Below are 25,372 nucleotides of genomic sequence, written 5' to 3' on the forward strand. Positions count from 1 at the left end.
AGAAAGATAAAATATTTATAGAACACTATAAAAATCACACACACACACACACACACACACACATCTGAGTCACTTTGCTGTATACCAGAAACTAACACAGTATTGTAAATCAACAATAGTTCAATAAAAGTAAATAAATAAATAAACAGAAGCTTCTTTGATGCCTCACCTACAAAATATATTCTTGCAAAAAATATTCATCTGAATTTACCCAAGCCTTTCAACCTAACACCTACAAAATATACTCTTGCAAAAAATATTCATCTGAATTTACCCAAGCCTTTCAACGTAACTCCAAGTTTACCATAAATAAAACAGATAGAGTAATAAATTAAATGACACCATGGGCAATCAGACAAATCTAGAATCTATAAGAAAACTGCTTGGATTCTTAAAAAATCTAGATGAGACAGAGCCAGAATGTGGAACATTCTACAACACAACTAGCTTAAACTCTTCTAAAATTTCAATATCATGAAAAATAATGTTTAAAAACGCAGGAGTACTGTTCTATATCAGAAGAGATGGAGACACAGTGACAAAAAGCAATGTGTGAGTCCAGATTGGGGGCAGGGATTGGCGGAAAGTTATAAGAAAGCTGTTTTGAGCAACAGGGGTGATTTGAATATTGACCTTCTATTGGATATTATTATAAGGGATAATGATATTTGTGTTATTTAAGAGAATGTTTTTATTCTTAGGATACATATGCTATAATATTTAGGAGTGTCATGATATCTGCAACTTACTTTCAATTGTTTCAGGAAAAACAGAGAGAGTGAGGGAAAAAAAGCAAATGTTACAAAATTGTTGAATCTAGGTGGAAGTTCATGGGTGTTAAAAAATCTTAGTCACAAGACATGACAGTCGTGGAAGATGACAGACCACCCATTTTTCATGTTAGCGCTTTTGCACTACTAGACACCTCCACAGAGGTGCCTTAAGTACAACCTAGCTCTGCTTTTACTGGTGTCATAGACTGGAAGATTTTATTTGAAAAAAGTGTTCCACTACAAAAGGGTAGTGAAGTCATTTCTCTGGTGAAGGTCTTGCAACACATGGTAAGACTCCAGGGCCCAGTGCAGACATTTCTGGTCAACTGGGTGGTCCTGCTCAATTTGGACTTGGCATCTCATCACAATGTGCCAGTCAGCCACTCCCAGAGGTATCTTTAATGAGACTTACTGTCTCAGAACCAGACCATGAAAGAGATGCATAGTTGAATTACATTTTCTTGGTACCACATATAATTGTTTTGCTCAACATACAGGGATCTATCTATTTGGCAAGGTTATTTATTCTTCCAGTTTTATTAAGATATAGTTTACATTCATATAGCACTGTATAAGTTTAAGATGTACAGCATAGTGGTTTGACTTACATATATCATGAAAAGGTCATCATAAGTCCAGTGAACATCTATCATCTCATATAGATACAAAATTTTAAAAATAGAAAAAATTTTTTTTTCCTTGTGATGAGAACTCCCAGGATCCACTCTCCCAACAACTTTCACACATAATATAGTGTAGGAAAGCACTGTTGATTATATTTATCATGTTGTACATTACATCCCCAGTACTCATTTATCTTATAACTGCAAGTTTGTACCTTTTGCCTACCTTTCATCCAGTTCCCTCTCCCTATAACCCCTGTCTCTGGTAACCACAAATCTGATCTCTTTTTCTATGAGTTTGTTTATTTTTGAAGTATAACTGACCTACAACACTGCTAGTTCCTGTTACACAGCATAGCAATTCGATACTTCCATATATTTCAAAATGACCACCAAGATAAGTCCAGCCATGATCAGTCACCAAACAAAGATATAATTATTGACTATATTACCCACACTGCATATTTCATACCTGTGACTCAGCTACTGTGCAACTGTAAGTTTGTACCTCTTAATCTCTCTAACCTATTCCTCTCCTTCCTACATTGAGGGATTTTTAAAAAATGGTACAAAATCTGATATTGAATTTATTGTGAGGATGATTTTGAAGATATTCTCTAGTCCTTATTCACAGGAGAACTCTTTCAGGAGTCAGTCTCAGTATTGTGAAAAACTGTTGAGTCTCCTGATCAAATGCTTTGCTCTTTGATTTATGGACATTATGAATCTTATAGCTGAGTGTTTACTTCTTTACTTTGTCTACTAGGAAGATCAAGGACAAATTTGAGGGCCTCCTATAGTAACTATCTAGGACCTCATGTTATGTATTTTTGTGAACTAACAATATCTCTGTAATGATCTTAATTTCCCTGCCCTACTTTTTTGTCCATATTTATGTTATCTGAAGGTATATCTTTGTAGGACACTTCAAATCTTTTTTGAATTATTATGTAATAATAATAATATTATATGTATTATTAAGTACATGAATAAACAGAGTGGTGGCAGTGCAAATAGAGAATAAGAGAAAATTTGCAAAGAAAGACAATGCAGGCCTTACTGGCAGACTTGTTATTACAGATGAAGGGAAGGTACTCAAAGATCTCTAGCTTTGCTCAGAAAGCGGTGGAACCAAGGACAGAAAGCAGGAAGGAAGGGGAAATGATGAGATGAGTTAGATTTTAGGGAAATTGATTTAGCAGACAGATATTCAAGTGGAGACTTTTTTAGGCCACTTGGGAACTCAAGTTCTAGAGCTTGAGTCAAAGATCCAGGTCGGTGATGTTGATTTGAGAGCTATCAACACTGAAATAATAGCTGCAGCTAAGAAGAGTAAAAACGTTCCCTGGTGAACTGCAGAGACAGAATACCAAAATATAAATCCTGTGGGTTACCTAGGATTAGGGGTTTAGAGGAGGAACAGATGCCAGTGAAAATGAAAGGAACATTAGTTAAACAAGGAGAAGAAAGCATCAAAATAATACTGTCCTAGAAGTCAAGGGAGAAAAATAATTTCAAAAAGGAAACTTTCTAAACTAATGTTTAAAAGCAGAAGATGCCAAAATAAGGGAAATGAACAGGGAAAGGACCGCTGGATTATCAAGGAAGCAAGGACTGTTGATCTGTGAATAGTGGGGCAGAAGCACATAATCCTGATCTGATTTGCTAGTTATCAACTCCAACTTTGCTAGTTATCAACTCCAACTTTGGAGCCATATCTAGGAGTTATTATTAGCTTGCTTCACAAAGTCAATATATATCTTTATTATTCTAATATATTACAATCTAATATGATATTGTAATAACTGACACAAGAATTTCAATGTCTCAGTAATCATAGTGACATGAGTAGAATCTAGAATTTAAAACCTAATTGCCATAAAATATTCTAATTCTGGGTAGAAAATGTGATAGGAAGTGAATGAAAATGTATTTATCCAGGACGATGATACCTCTATTTCCACCGTGTAGAAACTCCATGTCAGCAGAAGCCTTACCTTCTCTATGATGAAGTCTGCACAGGTCTCATTAAACTTGCTTGCCACAGTTTTGTATTCTGAATTATCAGGCTGTAGCTCAACCACACAGACTTTCTGCTGCTTCATATCACTCCAGTATAAGGGGATCTCAACTGCAAAGTAGACATGCTTTGAAAAACTGAGTATCATTTGTGCTCTTGTTTTACAATCTCCTAATTCAAGGTGTTCAAGAAGCCCCTTATCTTTCTAGAAGAATGTTTTCAAAATGTGGACCACAGATAACCCGCCTCAGAACCAACTGTAACGCTTGCTTAAAAAAACGCTCACAGATCTACCGAATCAAAATCTCTGAGGGTGGAACCTGGGTACCTGCATCTTAACAAGTTTGATCATGCTCAGATTTGAGAACTGTTGGTGTAATGTAACTCAGCTGCATATTCTGTTCAGTCTCTAATCTGTCATAATTTAATAATTTTACATATAATATAAATGATTTCCCTACAATGTTTTCAATAAATAGTCATTAATGTTTTGCTGACAAATGCATGGCTTTTTGCCAGAACTCACCACAACCAGCAGGCCCTCCACATCTATTCTTTCATTATTCTTCACAGCATCCTTAAGAGTTGGGAGGTTTTGCTACAACGGCAGGTTGTGGTGGCAGCTCTGTCTCCCCGTCTGCTAAACAGAATACTGTATTTGACTTGTCATTTCCCCAGGGTTGCTCAGAGTCTGAAGAATTTGTTCACATTGATCTCTCAATGTACTGAAAGCCAATTCAGTAGTTTTCAGTGGGGGATTTATGTGGTTCAAAGGCAGGAAAAGCTGACTACACAAGACAAGCATTCCCTTCTCAGGAATCTTGAAGACTGCTTCCTGATGTGTGTGTCAAAGAATCTTATCCTCAGGGCAGAGGAGCTAGTGACTTCTGGGAGAAGATCCTTCAGGCTCCCCATCCACTCTGGGTCATCAGTCACAGACACAGAGTGCCCACTCTCTGACTAAGCTGTCTTCAGTCTTTTGTTCTAGAAAGCCTTGGGCTACTTTACAGCCCATGGCTTTCCCATTCCTGACAGAAGCAGCCATTACCTCCCCAGCAAAACTGGCTCCGGTAAGCTTGTAAACTGTAGAGATGAGAACAAATGCAACCTTTGACTATTGTTACCATTAAGATAATAATGATCAGCTGTTGGGTGCACCCGTGCTGTATTTTCATGGCCAAAGTGTAAGCTCCTTCAGCTGAGACCAAGTTTTCTATTTTCTTCCATAAGGGTACTTGGATTTTATCTACTTGAACAACATTTTGATGTATGTACAACACACATCACAGGCATAAAGTAATGGACAACAAGCATGATAGTTTGATTCACCTTCAGATTTTGTATGGCGCCGAACAGGTAAACTCTTTCCCTTTGTATCTGTAGCAGTGTATGTTTTCAAGTCCACTGTGTAGCTCTGATGATTAATTTTAACATCAATTGTATTTCTCATTTGTTTCTTTGCATCCTCCAGTTGCATATTGGTAATTTTGTCAAAACTATGAAACTTGTTATCATCCTCATATTGCCATTCCACAAAATCACTGGTACAATCGGCCAGGGATTCCTGTTCTTTGGACAATCTAACTCTCTTGATCATGTCCTCAACTGCATTTCTAACCTGTATCACATCTTTGGTAATTCCAGAAACCTCAATCAAAGGTCTTTCACAGTCCAATAAAATGGAAATATTTAACTTCTTCTGAAGCTCATTCAATTCCCGATATTCCTTTACATCAAAGTTTTTGATACATTCATCTTCACTGGTGTAGGGACACTGTTCCTTTTGAATGAGATCCTGTATCCAGAAGAGGACGTTTTCTACACTTTTTAAATTTTCACCACACACCTGAAAAATTGCTGATTCTGTTTTCTTTTCTAAAACCAAAGGAGTCTGTTTTGGGGGAGATTTACTTGAGAAGCCCAAGAATGCTAAAAAAGAAAAGAAACGAAGATTAGCTCTTTCTTTCTTTCCTTCTTCCTTCCTCCCTCCCTCTTCCCTCTCCCTCCTTCCTCTCTCTCTCTCTTTTTTTCTTTCTTTGTCACCATGCTGTACATTACAACCCTAGGACTTGTTTATCTTATAACTGGATGCTTTTATCCTTTTGACCAACTTCACCCATTTCACCCAACTCCCACCCCCGCCGCACCCACCGGCAATCACCAATCTGTCCTCTGTATAAGTGCTATCATACAGTATTTGTCTTTCTCTGTCTTATTTCATTGAGCATAATGCCCTCAAGGTCCACACATGTTGTTGCATGTAGCAGGATTTCCTTCTCTTTTATGCCTGAGTAATATTCCATACACACCACATCTTCTTTAAAATTCATCTTTCAATGTTTCCATGTTGTGGCTATTGAAAATAATGCTGCAGTGAACATGGATTCCAGAGAGTGATTTCATTTCCTTCAGATAAATACCCAGAAGTGGAATTGCTGGATCCTATGGTAGTTCTAGTTCTAGACTTTTGAGGAACCTCCATGCTGTTTTCCACAGTAGCTGCACCAATTTACATTCCCACCAACAGTGCATGAGGGTTCCCTTTTCTCCACATCCTCACCAACATTGTTATTTCTTGTCTTTTTTTTTTTTTTAATCATTTATTTTCCCGTATGTTTTCTTCTAGGAGTTTTATGGTCAGGTCTTAACATTTGAGTCTTTAATACTTTTTTTTTTTTTTTTGCTGTAACATGTGGCATGTGGGATTTTAGTTCCATGACCAGGGATCAAACCCATGCCCCCTGCAGTGGAAGCATGGAGTCTTAACCACTGGACTACCAGGGAAGTCCCTTGTCCTTTTTTCTTCTTTAATATTTTATTTATTTATTTATTTGGTTGCACTGGGTCTTAGTTGCAGCAGGAGGGCTCCTTAGTTGCAGCTCACCTGCTCCTTAGTTGTGGCATGTGCGCTCTTAGTTGCGGCATGCATGTGGGATCTAGTTCCCTGACCAGGGATCGAACCTGGGCCCCCTGCATTGGGAGCATGGAGTCTTAACCACTGTGCCACCAGGGAAGTCCCTCCCTTGTCTTTTTGATAATAGCTGTTCTATCATGTGAGGCGATCACTCATTATGATTTTGATTTCATTTCCCTGATGATTAATGATGTTGAGCACCTTTTCATGTACCTATTGGCCAGTTGTATATCTTTTTTGGAAAAATGTCTATTCAGATACTCTATTTTTAAATCGTTTGGGGTTTTTTCTATTGTTGTATGAGTTCTTTATATATTTTGGATTTAACCTCTTGTCAGATATACGATTTGCAAATATTTTCTCCCATTCAGTGGGTTCTCTTTTCATTTTGTTTATGATTTCCTTTGCTGTGCAGAAGCTTTTCAGTTTGATGTAGTCCCACTTATTCATTTTGCTTTTGTAATTTTAGTGTCAAACCTAAAAAATCATTGCTAAGACCAGTGTTGAGGAGCTTACCCATATGTTTTCTTGTAGGAGTTTTATGGTTTCAAGTCTGTTTGTTCTACTTCAGTGAGAAGTGCCACTGGAATTTTGATAGGGATCGCACTGAATCTGTAGATTGCTTTAAGTAGTATGGATATTTTAACAATATTAATCCTTCCAATCCATGAGCATGAACTATCTTTCCATTTATTTGTATCTTCTTCAGTTTCTTTCATCAATGTTGTATATTTTCATGATACAGGTCTTTCACCTCCTTGGTTAAATTTATTCCTGGGTATTTTATTCTTTTTGATGCAATTATAAATGGGATTGTTTTCTTAATTTTTCTGTGATAGTTCATTAAAGATTAGCTATTTCAAGTCAGACAGAGAAAGACAAATATTGTATGACCTCACTGATATGCAGAATCTGAAAAAAAAAAAACCTCATAGAAAAAGAGATCAGATTTTTGGTTACTAGGAGGTTGCAGGGTGAGGGTGGGAGGAGACTGGAGAAAGGCGGTCAAAAGATACAAACTTCCAATTACAAGATAAATAAGTACTAGGGATGTAATGTACAGAATGATGACTGTAATACTGTGATTTATAAGAAAAAATATATTTGGTCAGAATGACCAAATATTTTTCTCATATATACAGTATTTGGCTTGTGATTGGTATCTGAAGCGGAGGGCAGTCTTGTGGCACTGAGCCCTTTACCTGTGGAATCTGATTCCATCTCTGGGTAGATGATGTCAGAATTGAGTTGAATCCTCAGACACCCTGCTGGCATCTGAGAATTGCTCGTAGGCACAGGGAAGCCTCCATACACACATTGGAACTGGGTCCAGAAACCTTCTTTAATGACTGTAGTTAACACTACTATATGATAGATATGAAAGTTGTTAAGAGAGTTCTTGTCACAAGGAAAAAAATTCTTCTTTTCTTTTTTTACTTTCTCTTTTTATTATATCTATGTGAGATGATGGATGCTAACTAAACTTATTGTGGTATTCGTTTCACAATATATGTAAGTCAAACCATTATGCTGTATACCTCAAACTTATACAGTGATGTATGTCAACTATATCTCCATAAAGCTGGAAAAAAGCTAATAAACTACCAGAAAAAAGAATAGCTATTTCTCATGTGACATCAATATTAGGAACATGTATTTCATAAAAATGAACAACTCACATGCAATTTTAGACATCACAGACTGCTGGGGAGAAATCTGAGATCCTTCTCTTTTTTTCATGATGGCATAAAACACGTCCAGTACTTGAGGCAGAAAGATAACAACTTTAACTTTTTTCATAGACTGGACCAATCCTTTCTGAATAAAGTCTTCAATGGCATCAATTATGGCTGCTGCAACCTTATCTGGGTCTTGTTTGGCATTTCCTAGAAAGACAAATAATAAAAATGATTGGGAAAAAAAAATCCAACTGGATTTGAAAGAGAAGACCCAACTGGAAAAGGCTGAGGAATAAATTAGGGATTCTGATTCTCAGAATAAATTCCCACTCCTCAACTCTTTCATCACCATGGACTTTTTTCTACAATGCATCAGCAGACACCCTTGAAGTCCTAGATGTAATGGGGAGTTTTTGTTCCAGGATGTCAGGAACAGCCCAACAATGAACAAAGGACCCAGAAACATAACTTGGTGTCTGATATCTGTTATTTGCTCTATTCAGCTGATCCCAGCTCACTATGTTCCTCTGTGTTACAGAGCACAGTTAACCTTTCTTGGCTCACTGGTGTCCTCAAAAGATCCACAGAAAGCAAAAGATGTTAATGTATGTTGAAATATCATGCTCTTTAAAGAGAACAGGTCTTCCCTGGTGGTACAGTTGGTTAAGAATCCGCCTGCCAATGCAGGGGACACAGGTTCGAGCCCTGGTCCGAGAAGATCCCACATGCTGCGGAGCAACTAAGCCCATGTGCCACAACTACTGAGCCTGTGCTCTAGAGCCTGCGTGCCACAACTATTGAAGCCTGTGCCCTAGAGCCCATGCTCCGTAACAAGGGAAGCCACCGCAATGAGAAGCCTACGCACCGCAACAAAGAGTAGCCCCCGCTTGCCACAACTAGAGAAAGCCCATACACAGCAACGACGACACAACGCAGACAAAAAATAAATAAATAAAAGAGAACTAATTATAAGTAAATTAATTAATTTAAAAAATAAAGAGAACAGCATTATTTTTTGTTCAGTCATTTCTTGACCATTACGTATATATCCTTATTCTCTCAGATGTCTTTGGGGACCTGATTTAAACTGAGCTAATTTTGTAAGACACCTAGAGCCATAAGCTATTTGTTATAATCTATAATTCTTTGCTTACAAGTTATCCATGAGCCTCCAAGAAGTTTTTCGTCCCACGGTCACTATGATTTTAGCTGACTTGCAGGGTTCAAGGTTGCCACCTGAGCAAGGTCTTTTCCTATTTTAAGCATGCTCCATATCTTGTTTCTCAAGCCTACTGGCTAGGTAAGATCATGAAAAGTTCCTTAAAAAGGCTCACAAAAAGCCATGGAAGCAGTTCCATACGAATAGCAGCTGTCATACTGGGGGGTGGGGAGTGGGCAATGTGAAAGTCCTCTGGCCAACTTGGTGTGATAGATGAAGGGCCTGCTTGGGTTATCCCTGTTGACAGTGCCCGCTATTATTGCAGAAAGGAGAGCAGACCTCTTTGACTTGGCTATGGAGACAACTGTAGGAATGTAGACAATCCCCATATAAAACTAACCTAGAGGGTTTGTGCACGTTTTTTTTTTTCTATTAGATGATCAGGGAAAGAGAGATATTCTCCACTGCAATGCTCTAGTTATTCCATGCTATTTGGAAGAATTTAAATGGGAATGTTCAGATATATTCATTTACTCTCAATAATCTAAGCACTTGGGACACAGAGGATGTGATATGTGGGGATGAACAGGTGTTCAACAGGTGAAGTATGGAAACCTGAGGGAAAGGCTACACCAGACAGAACTGTGTAAGAAGCGTGGTATGTTGAACCTGGTGTGTTCAGGGGAACAGGTTTGTTTTTGAGAAAGATAAACGGGGGAGGTAGGGGGGTAGGTGGAGGAGGCACTGGAGCAGGGAGCCAGGTCTAAACAGGAGAATTTAAATAAAGGTTTAGGCAAAAGACAAGAGCTGAACCAAGAGAGGAGGCCAGAATGAAGAGCTGGGTGTAGGGATTGAGGAGATATTTAGAAAGTAAAGTCAGCAGGACCAAGTGGCCAACTGGCTTTATACTTGCCCCTTTGTTCCCCGTCTTTTGCCACCCACAACCTTCACGTGTATTTCATAAGTCCTGTTGCACTGCAGTTGTTTGTTGACATGTCTGTGTCTCACAGAAGGCCAGGTGCCCCTTGTGGACTGGACCCTTTTCTTAGTCATCTTTCTAGCCCCGCTGCCTCAGCTCAGTGCCCGGCATATAGCAGACACACGGTAAATATTTAATCAAACTAATTAATAAACTAATGCACATAGGAGTGATGAAGAAGGTAGAGTCAAGGATTCTAGATAGAAAGTGATGTTTTTAATATGCTCAGGGATATAAGAGGAAGGGCAGGTGTGGAGGAGAAGACAATGAACTGGAGTTTGGAGTTTGCTTTGAGCCTGAGGTACTTGCAGGTACCAGTGAGTACCCATTCTCTCCCCTCAAGCCTGTGAGGAACAGGGAGAGGGCTTCCCTTACTGCCAGCAACTGTCTCAATCACAGTCTCAGTTCAACTCATAATCACCACTAAGGGAGAAAGCTCCCCATCTGTTAGTCGAAGGGCCTGCTCAGGTGGTGATAGAGACAGGTAAAGAAGTTGAGGAAGGAGTATTTGCTAACCTTGATTTATTTGTGCAGACCAGCAATGCAACCAGGTCAGTGGAAAAAACAACAGGTCTGCAGTAACCCAGAAATAATTATACAAAACTAAAACTGCCTCATTTCCTTATTTCTTCTTTGACTCCACCCAAGGACTCCCTTGGGAAGGTCTGTGCCACCCTTTGGCTGCCTGCTTTCTTGGCACAAATAAAGTTAAGGTGGAAACACAAGACAAGAGCTCAGAGGAAAAAGCAGATGGAGATAGAGACTGGGGAATCATTAGTGAGTGTCCATAGAAAATGATAGATGATAGATAGATAGATGATACATAGATGATAGACAGACAGATAGTACGTTGGCTAATCTGCTAGGATTGAATGATACTACAAGGGGGATGAGAGCATAAAGGGAATATAAATTATACTTTCAGAAACAGTGAACTAAGGAGACATAACATTCTATGTGGGAACATTAAGAGGAATGAAAAATAAGAGAAATCAAAGTATGGGAAAGAGAATTAGAAGAAGGCCCAGAAAGTGACAAGGATGGTTAGGTTTATTCAGGCTAAACTTTTTTTGTGTGTGTGGCACGCGGGCCTCTCACTGCTGTGGCCTCTCCCGTTGCGGAGCACAGGCTCCGGACGCGCAGGCTCAGCGGCCATGGCTCACGGGCCCAGCCGCTCCGCGGCATGTGGGATCCTCCCGGACCGGGGCACGAACCTGTGTCCCCTGCATCGGCAGGCAGACTCTCAACCACTGCGCCACCAGGGAAGCCCTCAGGCTAAACTTTTGGAGGGCCTAGAATGCCAGTGTGAGACACTCAAACTTAGATTCCTGAGCAATGGAATGATTAATCCAGTGCTGAGCCTTCTCTTTCTGGGACCAGTCAGCTCCATTCCACTTCAAGCCTGAGAGTATTTGCCTCCCCTGAGCAGATCTCTTAAAGGAGACCAAACAGGAATCCCTGATTAATGCACATGACTCAGATTGCTGGGGAAAGAGCTCAAAGAGCATCACCTTACAAATGATAAGCCCAAAGCACCATCCTTATAAATGAATACTCATACAATCATTATGTAGTTTAAGGAAAACAAGAAATTTCAGAGGCAGGCAAGCTGAAAGGAGGAAGATGGAGAGTTTTGGACCCATTAGAACCCCACGGGATTCTGGCAACTGAGAGGTTGCAATGCCCCACGGCCAGCCCACTGTCAAGGAGGCAAGAGAAGACGGACAGCCATGCTGTCTGAGAGTCGGCCAAGGGGAGGCGGAAGTCCATGCACTGATGTTTCCATGGAGAGGGGATGGAGGGGAAGTCAAAGACTAAATAATGGGGGATGTATAGAGGATGGAAAAGAGAAAGGATCTGATGAAAGCAATGAGAGATGGACTTTCTTTCCTTTCCCCTCCCCTCCCTTCTATATTAGAAAGCAAATGTCTACTATCCCAATACTCTCTTCAGTTTTCTTCATTTTTCCCTTTTTTACTTAAACTACCCACAGACTTTGCTCCTTCCCTCGGGGGCTGCCCTGGCTTGAGGAAGCTGCCCTGATGTAGACCCAGCAGTAAGTACATTAGCCATCAGCACCAATTCCAAGGGAAACTGGTCACCTTGGGATTTAGCCTTGACAGCCAGAGGCTACAAACCTGTCCCGATGGCTGGGAGGCAAACGGACGAATAATTCCACTTTTCACACTCTTGCAAAACACAGGAAACCGATCTCTTGACATCATTTCCACCAATGACGTGAATAATATTCTTGCACTTCAATAATCCACCTGTGGTAATTATATAACCTCTGTGGCCCCTTTTAGCTGGGAAACACAAGACAAAAAGATGCAAAATTAGATGCTGAACCCACTCTTTTTAATACATCTTTATTGGACTATAATTGCTTCACAATGCTGTGTTAGTTTCTGTTGTACAACAAAGTCAATCAGCCATATACATACATATATCCCCATATCCCCTCCCTCTTGGGCCTCCCTCCCACCCTCCCTATCCCACCCCTCTAGGTGGTCACAAAGCACCGAGCTGATCTCCCTGTGCCATGCGGCTGCTTCCCACTAGCCATCTATTTTACATTTGGTAGTGTATATATGTCGATGCTACTTCACCCCAGCTTCCCTCTCCCCCTCCCCATGTCCTCAAGTCCATTCTCTATGTCTGCGTCTTTATTCCTGCCCTGCCCCTAGGTTCATCAGTACCTTTTTTTTTCTTTTCAGATTCCATATATATGCATTAGCATATGGTATTTGTTTTTCTCTTTCTGACTTACTTCACTCTGTATGACAGACTCTAGGTCCATCCACCTCGCTACAAACAACTCAATTACGTTTCTATTTATGGCTGAGTAATATTCCATTGTATGTATGTGCCACATCTTCTTTATCCATTCATCTATCAATGGACATTTAGATTGCTTCCACGTCCTGGCTATTGTAAATAGTGCTGCAATGAACATTGTGTTACATGTCTCTTTTTTAATTATGTTTTTCTCAGGGTCTATGCCCAGTAGTAGGATTGCTGGGTCATATGTAGTTCTATTTTTAGTTTTCTAAGGAACTTCCATACTGTTCTCCATGGTGGCTGTATCAATTTACATTCCCACCAACAGTGCAAGAGGGTTCCCTTTTCTCCACACCCTCTCCAGCATTTATTGTTTGTAGATTTTGGGATGATGCCCATTCTGACCGGTGTGAGGTGATACCTCAGTGTAGTTTTGATTTGCATTTCTCTAATAATTAGTGATGTTGAGTATCTTATTTTTTGTTTTTGTTTTTTTTGGTTTTTTGGGGTTTTTTTGCAGTACACGGGCCTCTCACTGTTGTGGCCTCTCCCGTTGCGGAGCACGGGCTCCGGATGTGCAGGCTCAGCGGCCATGGCTCACGGGCCCAGCCGCTCCGCAGCATGTGGGATCTTCCCAGACCGGGGCACGAACCCGTGTCCCCTGCATCGGCAGGCGGACTCTCAACCACTGTACCACCTGGGAAGCCCATGTTGAATATCTTTTCATGTGCCTCTTGGCCATCTGCATGTCTTCTTTGGTGAAATGTCTATTTAGTCTTTGAACCCACTCTTTGATTGTTTAAAAAACAAAATGTCTGAATTGGCAGATAAAGCATTTTATGTGAATAAGAAACTCCTGAAATACTACCTTTGATGAATCTTTCTCGCTTCTCTTTTTAACTGTGAGATTACTTTTCACTTCTAATTCTCTACAACTGGAATTCTTTAGTAAAAGGTATGATTTTAAGATCAATATGTTGTCTCCCCAATCCCAGGACTTTCCTCATCCTCCACAGACTCCCATATTCAGTCTTCTACTTAAAACTTAGAACCAAAAAGATAGCATTGTGCCTTACCTTGACGAGAACATTCCATTTCCACACTTTTCCCGGCATGTTCTAAAATTGCTTTGGACACCCCTGCATGAGAAAAGCAAGATGTTTACACACATGAATAAAAAAATTACAGGACATTTGGATCAGAATGATTGCCTAATTATCTAAATGCTTTCCCCATCATCAAAGGAATCCTATAACTTGGGTATTTCTGATAACAAAGAAGAAAAACTCATAAAAGAGCTGTTCCCAATTATGAGAAACAAGGTCAAAATAATTTTTAAATTATTAATTAATATCAATAAGCCAAGGTTGTAGAAACTGGTTTGGCTATAGGAACTCTCCTTCACAGGCTCTACTGTGACTATTACACTAGTCAAAATTCTGTAAGTCAAGTACCTGCTTTGAGATTAAATGACTTTGATGTTGAATTTACAATCACATCTGCCTCTTCTTTGGTGATATCTCCAGAGGCTATCTGGAAAATGATGGGCCCAATCTTCATTTCATGCACTCCTGAATCAGGGTTAGAAATAGTCCCGTATAAACCTGACAAGAAAAAAAAAAAAAAGACTCAGTAACAAGTCAACAACAGCAAGAATGACTTAGGTCTCATGGTTCTCACCTGTGTCCCTCTCATCTCTTTCTCTCTCTCTCTCTCTCTCTCTCTCTCTCTGTGATCTCTGGCATTTAACCTGGCCCTGGCCTTGAGCCCCTGATGGTCTGTTTCTGGAAAAGGATTATAAAATATAATACATATCAAACATGGCCTTCTGCTGCTGGCTGAGGTGAATTAGCCCACTTGAGCCTTTCTTTCCCACTGACTACAAGTAAAAACATGGGACAAATACAAAATGCCACTCTGAGAACTGAGACGTGCACAACAGCAGGCAGACTGGGGAAGGGAGTCAAAACTTGAAGAAGCAGCCTGTGCTGCTTCCCATTTTGTTTTGCTTTGAAATTTCTCCTCTTTTCTCTCCCAGCTTTGACCCAAGCATGGCCCTAGTTACAGAACTACACAATGAGAACAGGCAGCAAAACTCTCAGAGAATCTCCGTCTTTGCAGCCAGAGGATTGAGACTATGGGTCCCTGTGAGCTGAAAAGTGTATGGCAGAGGAGCCTCATTATTTTCCATATTTTTCCTTTTTAAATCCAAGCCCTGAACCAAGGTGCCCCGGCTGCAGAACTCCACAGCGGCACTGCAGGGAGCTAAAACTCTGAGAGACATTCTGTATTTCTGTCCAGAAGAATCAGGAAAAAGGGCCTTGTGGTCTGAAAAGTGTATATGTGGTATATGGGAAATCCCTGTGATTTTGTTTATTTGGTCCCCTCCCCCCACCCTCACCCCCTCTGCTTTGCCCAAGGGCACCCCTGATCACACAGAATAATGAGGCAACAGAACAGGCAGCTTCAACTCTGAGAGAACCTTGTCCTTCTGGCCAGAAGACCTGGAAAATGGGCTTCTGCAAGTCAGAGAATGTAAGGGGAACGCTGGAGTGGTGACCCCCTGCTCTGTGTATGACTGGAGTCAAACCTGAGCTCACCCCAGAGCTGTGCACGTGGGGCAGACCCAAGCTGCACAGCAAAGGCCTTGAGAATGGAATTGACCTTGGAACCACTGCCCACACAGAAAGTGAGGCAGAACTTGTAGAATGACATTAACTGATTGGCTACCTGCTCAAACAAACAAAACAATCATCATTTTCCAGAGGATTGTAACAGGACCCAAGTCTTACAACACAATGTTTAAAATGCCCATTCTATAATCCAAAATTGTTTGTCATACAAAGAACCAGGAAAATGTGACCAATTCTCAAGGATAAAGACACTCAATATAGATGCTAATCCCAAGATGATTCAGATGTTGGAATGATCAGACAAAGACTTCAAAGCACCTACTATAACTACGCTCCCTGAGGTCGAAGTAAACACACTTGAACGCATGGAAATGATTTGGAATGAATGGAAAAATAGGGGTCTCTGCAGAGAAATATAAACTATAAAATAAGAATCAAATGGACATTTTAGAACTTAAAAATACAATATTTGAAATCAAAAATTCACTGGATAAGCTCAATAGTATAGTAGACAGAGAAAAGAATCAGTGACTTTGGAGGTAGATTAATAAATATTATCTGATCTGAAGAACAGAGAGAAAAAGACTGAAAAAAAAAAAAAAAAAAAAAAAAGAACAGACCCTCAGAGACATTATCAGAAGGCTTACCATTCATGTTATTGGAGCACCAGAAGGAGAGGAGAGAGAGATATCAGTGCAGAAAAATGTATCTGAAGAAATGACTGAAAAATCCCCAGATCTGATGGAAGACATACATATTCAGATTTAAGAAGCTTCAGCAAACTCCAAATAGGATAAACTCAAATATAAGTAACTTTGACAGAGGAGAAGCATTTGGTTGGTATCATCTCTTTAAATGTGTCTATTTCTGAAAACACTTATCACATCATCCTTAGAAAATAGTAGCCTCAGCACCACTTAAAAACCCATTGTACAGATTATATAATCTGGCCTGCCTACTCTTTCACCCCAGATCACATAAACATGGCCAGTGTCTTGCATGCTCAGGTGTATAATTTATTATCTTCTTTATCACAAATTGTTTCTTTCATAAAAATTATCCTATCATTTTTCACTTAACACTGTATACTTATTTAGCAACTAAAAATAATTTCTCTATTTAAAAGCTTTATTGAACCTTGTGTATCTTCAGCCTTGGGAATTTTGTCACTGATGAAATTTCCATTAGCCCTTCTGGCAAATTCATCTGAGAATGCCTAGAAATACAAAGACAGTTTTAATCACTACAATTCTCTGTAGATGAATGAATTTGATTCATCAGACCTTTTGATCCTACATGCACAAATATTTAGGAGAGAACAATTCTCAGAGTATCATTTATTTTCATTATAGATTTTTAAGATATGAAAAATTCATAAATTCTATTTCTGTAAATACAAACTATGAAGACTATCAAAGATGTGAACAAAAATATAACTACAACACTATTTGTAATTGAGAAAAAATTAAACAGTTTAAAAATCCAACAGGAAAATGGTTAAATAAATTTTAGTATGTCCATATGTTGGAGTATTTATCAGCCATTAAAAATTATGTTTTCAAAGAATAGTTAATGGAATAGGGAAATGCTTATTTCATCCTATTAAATGAAAAAAGAATGATACTAAATTACATTATACAATACCACGTTTAAAAGTCCACATATATAAAAGAAGACCTAGATGAAATACAACTAAAAGAATTTATGCACTTTTTATTGTTCAAAGTTTCTACAATGAACATGTATTACTTTCATAATCAGTAAAAGCAAATACTTTGCTGTTGTTAAAACTACAGTGTTAAGAGAAGGACAATCACAAGGACCCAAACACTTCAGTTTTTAACTCTTATTTGTACCAGGAGAGAAACAGCTAGGGGAGTAGTGTTTTTGGAGCAAGAGGCTGGAATTCCATTTCTTTGCCTGGTTAGTGACACCCCAAAATCATCACTTTCTTCCTCCTTGTAAACAAGCAACAGGAAATTTTGTTGGGAAAAAAACAAGTAACATCTTGGCTAAAAGGCTGATACAATAATGGGAGAAGGACCAGGAGAGACTATACAGAGCCAGGGTTCTCCAGGCACCAGGCATGTGATCTACAGGTGTAAAGGTGGACAGGTGTAAAGGCGGACTAGTTTGACTCTGGAGAACTAGAGAGGAGCTGCCATTCAGCCACAGCGAACTGTTCACACAGAAATCCATGTCCAAGGTGCCAGAACTTTTGAATTTTTAGGTCACAGTGGACATCTGGAGTTTTATGTGACAAGTTTGGTTCTTAAGTGCCAGCAACTGATTGAAATTTTTTAAAAATAGCCCAAATAAAGCACATCTAAAGGCTATGTTCCGACCATAGGCTGCTGTGTGCAACCTCTGTTAGTCTCCACCTATAAATATTTCAATAAGTTTTGCTGATTTTTGTGAAAATATGACCAAAGCTTAACTGTCTTTAAAAGTCTTAAGAGAAAAATTCTCACAGCCATGTATGGAGAATCAATACTATTTCCAATGGCAATAAAAGTGTCTGTATAGACTAATCCCTTTACAAAATACTTGCAGAATTTGAATCTTTAGGAAAGATAACAAAGGCTGAGGTTGCACAGAAAAAGTGAGATTCGAGGGTTCAGATCCATGTCACAGGACTCACTTCCCTACAATGAACTTAGCCATTCATTCAAAAACTCTCAGCACTTCATGTCTCTAGTTCATTTTATGTGTATAAATCTTAGCTCCCAAAGTAGTTATGATTTATAGGAGGGAGAGTGCATGCAACATACCCATTCTGTAATCCACATCACTTTGTACAATGCAAGTCATAGGGAGGTTGTTCACAAAGCATTTATTGACTAGAAATGACTGTAGTTATGCAGGCCAACTACATGGACCACATATTTTGCCTGGGTGGTTTAGCTGTCTGATTAGAATTTAGATTTGTTTGCTTCCAAAGTATTTAAAGGTAGTGTCTCGATCCAGAAAAAAAAATAAGTATGACCTAAAAATTCAGTTACTCCAATGATCTATGGACATCTCTTGGGTTGGTAGCCTTAATCTGTTTAATTCTTGCATTATCATGGAAATTTTCAAACAATATCATCTACTCTCCTGGACTCTAAGGACTTGCAGGGCAGGAATAATGGCCTCTTATTAAATGCCTCTTGTTCCCCCATAATGCTGAGTCCAGAGGCTTACAGCTGGTGTTCAGCAAATGTGAGCTGGTTGATGGACTCTCTGTGACCAAAGATGGTTCTGGTATTTCTGGTCCCAACCGTCTTACTCCTATGGGGATGTGCTGAGCCTTCAGTTGTATCTTATTCTGACATTCCCCTATTTGTAGGACCACAGCTGTGCTTTTATATTATGTATTAAAATTTCTATGTTCATATGGAAGGAAATTCTATAGATTAGAAGAGGCTTAAGGGATATGTCAACTCCACTGCAATATTTGGGCCTTATTTGGATTCTGATTCAAACCAACAAGCTATAAAAACAAAATAAAATACTTATGAAACAGTTGGAAATGTGAACATTGACATGATAATTGATGAAATAAAGGAATGATTGCCAATTTCTTTTAGGTGTGAAATAGTATTGTACTTAGATTACTTTTTTTTTTTAAATAAATTTATTTATTTATTATTGGCTGCATTGGGTCTTCATTGCCGTGCACTGGCTTTTCTTTAGTTGCGGTGAGCCAGGGCTACTCTTCGTTGCGGAGCACAGGCTCTAAGCGTGCGGGCTTCAGCAGTTGCAGCACACAGGGCTCAGTAGTTGTGGCGCACGGGCTTAGTTGCTCCGCGGCATGCGGGATCTTCCTGGACCAGGGCTCGAACCCGTGTCCCCTGCATTGGCAGGCGGATTCTTAACCACTGCACCACCAGGGAAGTCCACTTAGATTACTTTTGAAAAAGAATCCTAATGTCTAAAACAAATACTGAATTGTTTATGGGTAAAAGGTATATATGGGATCTCCTTCAAAAACCATATGGGAGGAAGGGAAATAAATGGAGATAGAGATGAAACATACTGGCCATAGGCTGATAACTATGAAGATGAACAATGGGTACAAGGGATTTCATTATACTATTTTGTTTACTTTTGCATATGTTTCAAATTTTTCTTAATAAGAAGTCAAATTTTTTTCTATATCCATAAATGTGCTTGAAGTTTGCCATGCTGCAACTAGTCCACACTACTCTTTTACTCTCCTGTACGAAAATACATGAAAGAAACAACCTATCAGACCAAGAAGACACTTGAACATGTTAGGGCTCAGTTGCCAAAATAACAAGTAATGAGTAAGACTGTACCTGAATATTTCCATGATCACTTGGGTGCAACAGAAAGCAAACCTCTTGTAAAGTTGTGGGTTGATTCTTGCTGCTGAATTTGAACACTTCTGAGGTGATTAATTCAGCAAAAATGTTTTTAGGAAACCCCAGATTTCCTGTTCCTATTGCTGGAAATGCAATTGAGTTTAAGGACAAACTCTCAGTGATTTCCAAACATTCTCTGATTATGTTTTCCATGATCTGAAAAGCACAAAGCACATTCTTATACATTTTGCCTGGAAATCGGAGTTTGAACAAAAAGAACAAGAATTTAGCAACTCTGTGATCTCTGTCTACTCCTTTTCGCTTTCAACAAAAGGCAGGTTAAGGGCAGTCAGAAGGGGAAAGGAAAACAGAGGAGTAAACAAGGAAAACGAAAGAAGAACATGTGAGACCCTCCAAAAAGATTCAAACTCACTCAGCAATGAAGGAAAGAAGCAAAGCAGCTACTGTCCTGTTTCCTTCAGTCTCTTCCACTCTTCATGCCCTCACCTTTCCTTCCTCACTAAAGAGTGCTATCTTCAATAATTCTTCCCTGAGTCCCAACAATGGCTGAGAACTGTAATCAATTTCTGTTATTAACTGGTCCTCGGGAGAAGTCAGCTACAGCTGAAAGAAATGGCTATGAGCACGTGCTGTTATTACAGAACAGACTGAGCCAGGGTTCAATCTACATTCCACTGAAAGGAGAGCCCAAAGGGCTACTTAATTTCCTGGAGAATTTAAAACCAGGTCCCACCTTGCGTGAAGATGTTCTGTCATTTGTCCAGTCCGGAGCCACCACGTGAAGCACACGGTGGCAGTGCAGATTGCAACCACTGGTTTGGATAACTGTGCCAACCTCAACAGCCACCCCTTGTCCAGCTGTCTTCAGCTCCTCCTGGAGCTTTTGTCCTGCTTCTTCCAAGAGGGCCTTGGAAAGGGGCCCTCTACTGAGCTCAAGATCCGACGAAACGGAGTTGACAACCACATCGGTCTTAAAGACAAAACCAACAATTTGTTTCAAATTGTAAGAAAAAGCATTCATCAAGGATTACTGTATTTGAGCCACCGGGCTTGGCACAATGGGGACAACTAAGATGATTAAGTTTTCAGGGATTGAAATACCACCCCAAAAGAGAGTGTTATTAGATACTTATTTAAATAACACTCTAGGACAAAAGAGAGCTGTCAAAGAGCAATACATAAATGGTATGGGATCACCAAAGGCACTTCTAGAGGAAGTGCCTTCAGAGGCTAGTAAAGACACTATGAGCGATGTGGTGTCTGAGAAATGGGAATAGTTGCAGCAGGCAGAGAGAGATGGGGAAGTCATTCGGAAGGGGCAACAGCATGGACAGAAGCATGGTAGGTCGGTGAGCGGCAAGTAGATTAGTTTGACCTGATAGAGAGCTTCTGCAGCAAAATGGTGCCAGCCAGGCTAGAAATGTTATGCTGAGCACAGACTACAGAAGGCCTCGAGTGCCAAGCCAACTGGACTTCCCAGCAGCAGTGAAGAGCCATGGGAGCTTTTTCAGCAGGACAGTTAATGTGAGCAGATTAATCAGGCTTGACTAAGACACCAAGAGAAGATGGGAGAAGGAATGTGACCAAGTGATTGTCAAAGCTGCCCCACGTGGGTCACTGAGGAGTACTGCAGAGCAGGTCTTGGCTTCAGCGGGCACACACCTATGGGAGTGAAAGGCATGGAAGGAATGTCTTACTACTCAGCATTCAAGGTGAATGAGGATTGGAATTCACTCCAATTACTGACCCTTGGCCAAAAGAGATCTTTGTTTATTTGCTTGTTCTTTTCAATGAGATACAAAATTATTTTTAATATTTTGAAATAGAGCATTGCATATTCCAACCCTAGCTCCATCCTTTGTTGAATGTGGGATTTGGGCAAATTATTTAACCCCTCTAAATCTCATTCCTTCATCTGTGAAATGAGAATAATAATAATCCTGGAATCTGCCTCATGGCACTGAATGAGAAGATGCATGTCAAGCACTTAGTAGAGTGCCTGGCTCATAGTAAACAGTCAGTGTTAGCTATTATTCTTGTAATTATGATTTAAGCTTACTGTAAGTAGAGATCTAATTTTTTACAATCTCTTTCCATATTTTAAACTAAACGAAAAATATTTTAGACCAGGTAACAACTTGAACAAAACAGGAGGATGACCCACAGGATGGGAGAAAATATTTGCAAATCATATATCTGTTAAAGGACCTGTATCCAGAATATATAAAGAACTCTTAAAATTCAATAATAAAAAGGTAACTCAATTTAAAAGTGAGCAAAGGATGTGAATAGACTTTTCTCCAAATAAGATATGCAAATGGCCTTCCCTACACATCCCTGCCCCAGGACTGCCCACATTCGCCCAGCTCAGGAAGTTAACACCTGGCACAGCAGGGGGCTTCCAGGACTGTTTGGATTAGTTAGAGCCTGTGTTGAAAAGGTTGCTAAGTACATTTTTAAAAAACACGTCACCCCCTGGCAGAGCTATAAGAACTGTCCCCACATAATACCCAGACCTTCCCCAGGTCACTTTCTACCTTCCTCCCTACATTTTCTTACTGGTGTTGGGAGCTGATGGTCCCTCAGACTCAGAACCCTCTGGTTCAGTTCCGCTGATAAGATTACTGTCTTCCATCCCCATGTTATGCTCCAATTTTTCTGTGTCTGCTATCAGTGAATTTGACAGGAAATTAACCTTAGATTTGCCAAAATATGACAGGTGTAAGAGCACTGCAAAAGTATAGAGAGCCTCGCAAGTGTTAGGTATTATTGTGGATTTTCACATTTACTGGAAACTAGTGATCTGAATACGCTATCAGCTCCCCCAGGTAATTGGCCAATCTCAATCAGTGAATGCCTTGGTGAAGTAGCCCAATTTTCTAAGGAAACCTGTTTCAAGGCAGGGATGGAAGGCATGAGATTCTCCCCTTGATCCTAATCTCCCTTTAGCAACAGGCTAACTGGAGTCCCAGCACCCTGGTGGGTGTTCTGAAAACAGGGGCACTCACTGTAGCACTCCGCACATCTCCTTTCACCAACAGCATCCTCAGGCCTTCTGGGGACAACAGACTGGCTCCTTTTCCATGATCTTTTCTCAAGTTGGGCTGGACTGCTGCTGGTAAACTGGGCAGGGAAGCAACATCAGGCAGGGTGTCTTTAAATATAATTTTTGCACTTTCAGCAAAGGCCTCAACAGTCTTCTCAGCTATATCCACAAGGTAAATCTCTTTCAGGCTGCATTCATTCTGTTTACACTGGAACCATTCCTTGATCGCCAAAATAATGGTCTGCACACACTGGGGCAGGGGAAAGCCGAAGGCTCTGGAACTAATAGCAGGGATGGCTATGGATCGGTACTTGTGTTTTACAGCCAAATGGAGACTTTCTTTCACAGCAGTCTTTAACTGCCACACACATTTCTGGGCCTCATCGCTCTTCCACGGGGGCCCTACCGCGTGGATCACATGGTGGTACGGGAGCTTTCCTGCTTTCGAGATGACGGCAGAGGCAGGTAAGAGCCTGACCTTTCTTGTCTTCATTATCTGGTCACAGTCTTCTTGGAGCTCAGGGCCAGCTACTTTTAAAAGAGCAGCAGCCAAGCCCCCCGTGAGCTTGAGTTCCTCATTGGCCGCATTCACCACCACCTCAACGGGAAACTGTGTCAAGTCTCCTTGCTGCACAATCAGCGAGACTCCAGGGGCTAAATCTGTCCGAAACAAGCACCTGTGCCCACCAGTGCTGCCTCCCTCCTTTTCTTCATCCTTCTGTAGTTCAATAAAACAACCAAATAACCTTCTGACCTCACTTTTATAATACCGTGCTTTATCCTGGAAGAACTGACTGGCTCCTGGCTTATCAATATGGAAGCTTTTAACACAGACCAAATCCCAGGCTTGCATGACAATGTTCATTCCCTCCAGGACTTTGGTCTTTGGGCCAGTTAGTAAAATGCCTTTTTGCTTGTTCTCAGGATTAAAAACTACCTGAACATTCATCTTCTTTATCTTTTGCCACAATAGCTTTTCTGCCCTTAAGTAATCAATAACTAAGGAAGGCTTTACTTCAATCAATTTCTCTATTTTTGTGTGCTTTTCCATGAAGTCAAAAAGCAAGTCATAGATTTCATTTACTTCTCTCACACAGCCTGCGATGATGACCTGGGCTGTGGTTTCTGAAGTTACCTCATGGATTATTACAGTCTTTGAGGAGGAATTGTGTTTCTTATGCAAACTGCAAGTGAGCCCTTTCCATTTCTTACTGTTAAGAACTTCCCTGTCTTCAATGTCAATGCACTTATACTTTAAGGCACTGACCATTTGCTTTTCAGCTTCTAATAGGACTTCAGAAAAAGTAGCAGTTAAGAGAACAGTTGTGCCCTCTAGCTCATAAACTGCAAGAATGTTCTGTGCTATAAAGAGAGACTTAGAGAATTCTGCACAGTCAACCTGTTGCAGAAACTGAAAAACCTCCGGGGGAACGTGAATGTTTCTCTGAGCCATGGTGTATACCTTTTCCTGGATTTCACACTTTACTTTATACACATCTGCAGGGAGTCCTTTGAAGCACATGTGTTGAGAGGCTTCATCATAAGAAATCTCCACCTCTGGGCACTCCGTGTGGAGACGCTCCTGTACACCGCTGTGCAACAGAAGTGAATACCTTCCTGGAGAAATGGCCAGTTTTTGCTTCAGACTTTGCTCTTCTCTTCTAATTTCTTGAATGGTGCCTTCTATTAAGTCCTTGATCTGTGGCTCAATGTTTTGTACATCCTCTGATTTCCCCACTAAGGTTGCAATCCCTGTTAGTGCATCAAACTCAATCAAAATCCTATCATCTTCTAAATTGTCTTTTATGATGTCCCATACTGTTGAATCCACTTTAAATGAGGTCACTGTATACTCAGACCTGATACCAGAGAATACTGTAGAAGCATCTTTCTTCCAGGTCTTGATTCTTTGTCTTCCTTGACTGACTAAGGTGGCTGCAGGTCTGATGATCACTTCACTGCCGAGTTGGTACAATGTTAGCTCACAGTGACAACATCTCATTTCATCATTTATCTTGTCAATCAGGTGATTCTTTTTCTGCAAGAACTTCCATAAGGAAAGATCCAGCGATTCTCTGAATGGTGCTGGAAGCTTGATCAGAGGCTTCTCCTGTCCATACAGGGCTGTGCCCAAAGAAGTATAGTACGGGAACACAGAGAGCGGCATATTATTGAGGTCAAGTTTCTTGGTCATGATGGTGTCTAACACTTAAAGGAAAGAAATTAAGTAATCTCAGTGTAATATGTTTCAGATGAAAAAACAAGCAAACAAGCTTTCCTATTCTAGAGAAAAAAAAAATCCTAATGTTTGTAGAGCTTTGATGTTACAACATGCTATTAAAAAGCAGCACTACTCCCAAAGTGCTCAAACGTAAACTGATATGTATTAACACTGCACAGGTATTCCTTATTTCATGGAATAATTACTTTCCAGCCA

At 40.2% G+C, this 25,372-nt stretch overlaps 2 protein-coding genes across 9 annotated transcripts in view; one reads left to right on the forward strand and one right to left on the reverse strand.

The window, feature by feature from the left end:
- HSPBAP1 (HSPB1 associated protein 1) overlaps nt 1-25,372 on the forward strand; it is a 90,852-nt gene that overhangs the window by 65,333 nt on the left and 147 nt on the right. For 5 of the 8 annotated variants that reach the window (XR_008617367.1, XR_008617370.1, XR_008617365.1 and 2 more), the window contains 2 exons: nt 4,647-4,772; nt 12,141-12,203. Coding sequence is in view for 1 of the 8 variants with exons in the window: in XM_055084941.1 (XP_054940916.1) it covers nt 12,141-12,176 (36 nt within the window). In the remaining 7 variants the exon portion in view is untranslated. Of the gene's footprint in view, nt 1-4,646; nt 4,773-12,140; nt 12,209-12,864; nt 13,971-25,372 lie in introns of those variants that run through there. The other 3 variants (XR_003680946.2, XM_055084941.1, XR_008617363.1) reach the window with 3 other exon arrangements.
- The window catches only part of PARP14 (poly(ADP-ribose) polymerase family member 14), a 46,095-nt gene that overhangs the window by 3,376 nt on the left and 17,347 nt on the right, over nt 1-25,372 (reverse strand). The window contains exons 6-15 of the mRNA XM_007116692.4: nt 22,898-25,143; nt 20,623-20,859; nt 19,863-20,084; nt 16,699-16,777; nt 14,383-14,532; nt 14,005-14,067; nt 12,286-12,453; nt 8,010-8,216; nt 4,746-5,345; nt 3,394-3,527 (exon numbers count right to left, since the gene is read on the reverse strand). Coding sequence (XP_007116754.2) covers nt 3,394-3,527; nt 4,746-5,345; nt 8,010-8,216; nt 12,286-12,453; nt 14,005-14,067; nt 14,383-14,532; nt 16,699-16,777; nt 19,863-20,084; nt 20,623-20,859; nt 22,898-25,143 — 4,106 coding nt within the window. The remainder of the gene's footprint in view (nt 1-3,393; nt 3,528-4,745; nt 5,346-8,009; nt 8,217-12,285; nt 12,454-14,004; nt 14,068-14,382; nt 14,533-16,698; nt 16,778-19,862; nt 20,085-20,622; nt 20,860-22,897; nt 25,144-25,372) is intronic.

The sequence above is a fragment of the Physeter macrocephalus genome, chromosome 1 (genome assembly GCF_002837175.3).
Source record: "Physeter macrocephalus isolate SW-GA chromosome 1, ASM283717v5, whole genome shotgun sequence".
In the NCBI taxonomy this organism is placed as follows: Eukaryota; Metazoa; Chordata; class Mammalia; order Artiodactyla; family Physeteridae; genus Physeter; species Physeter macrocephalus.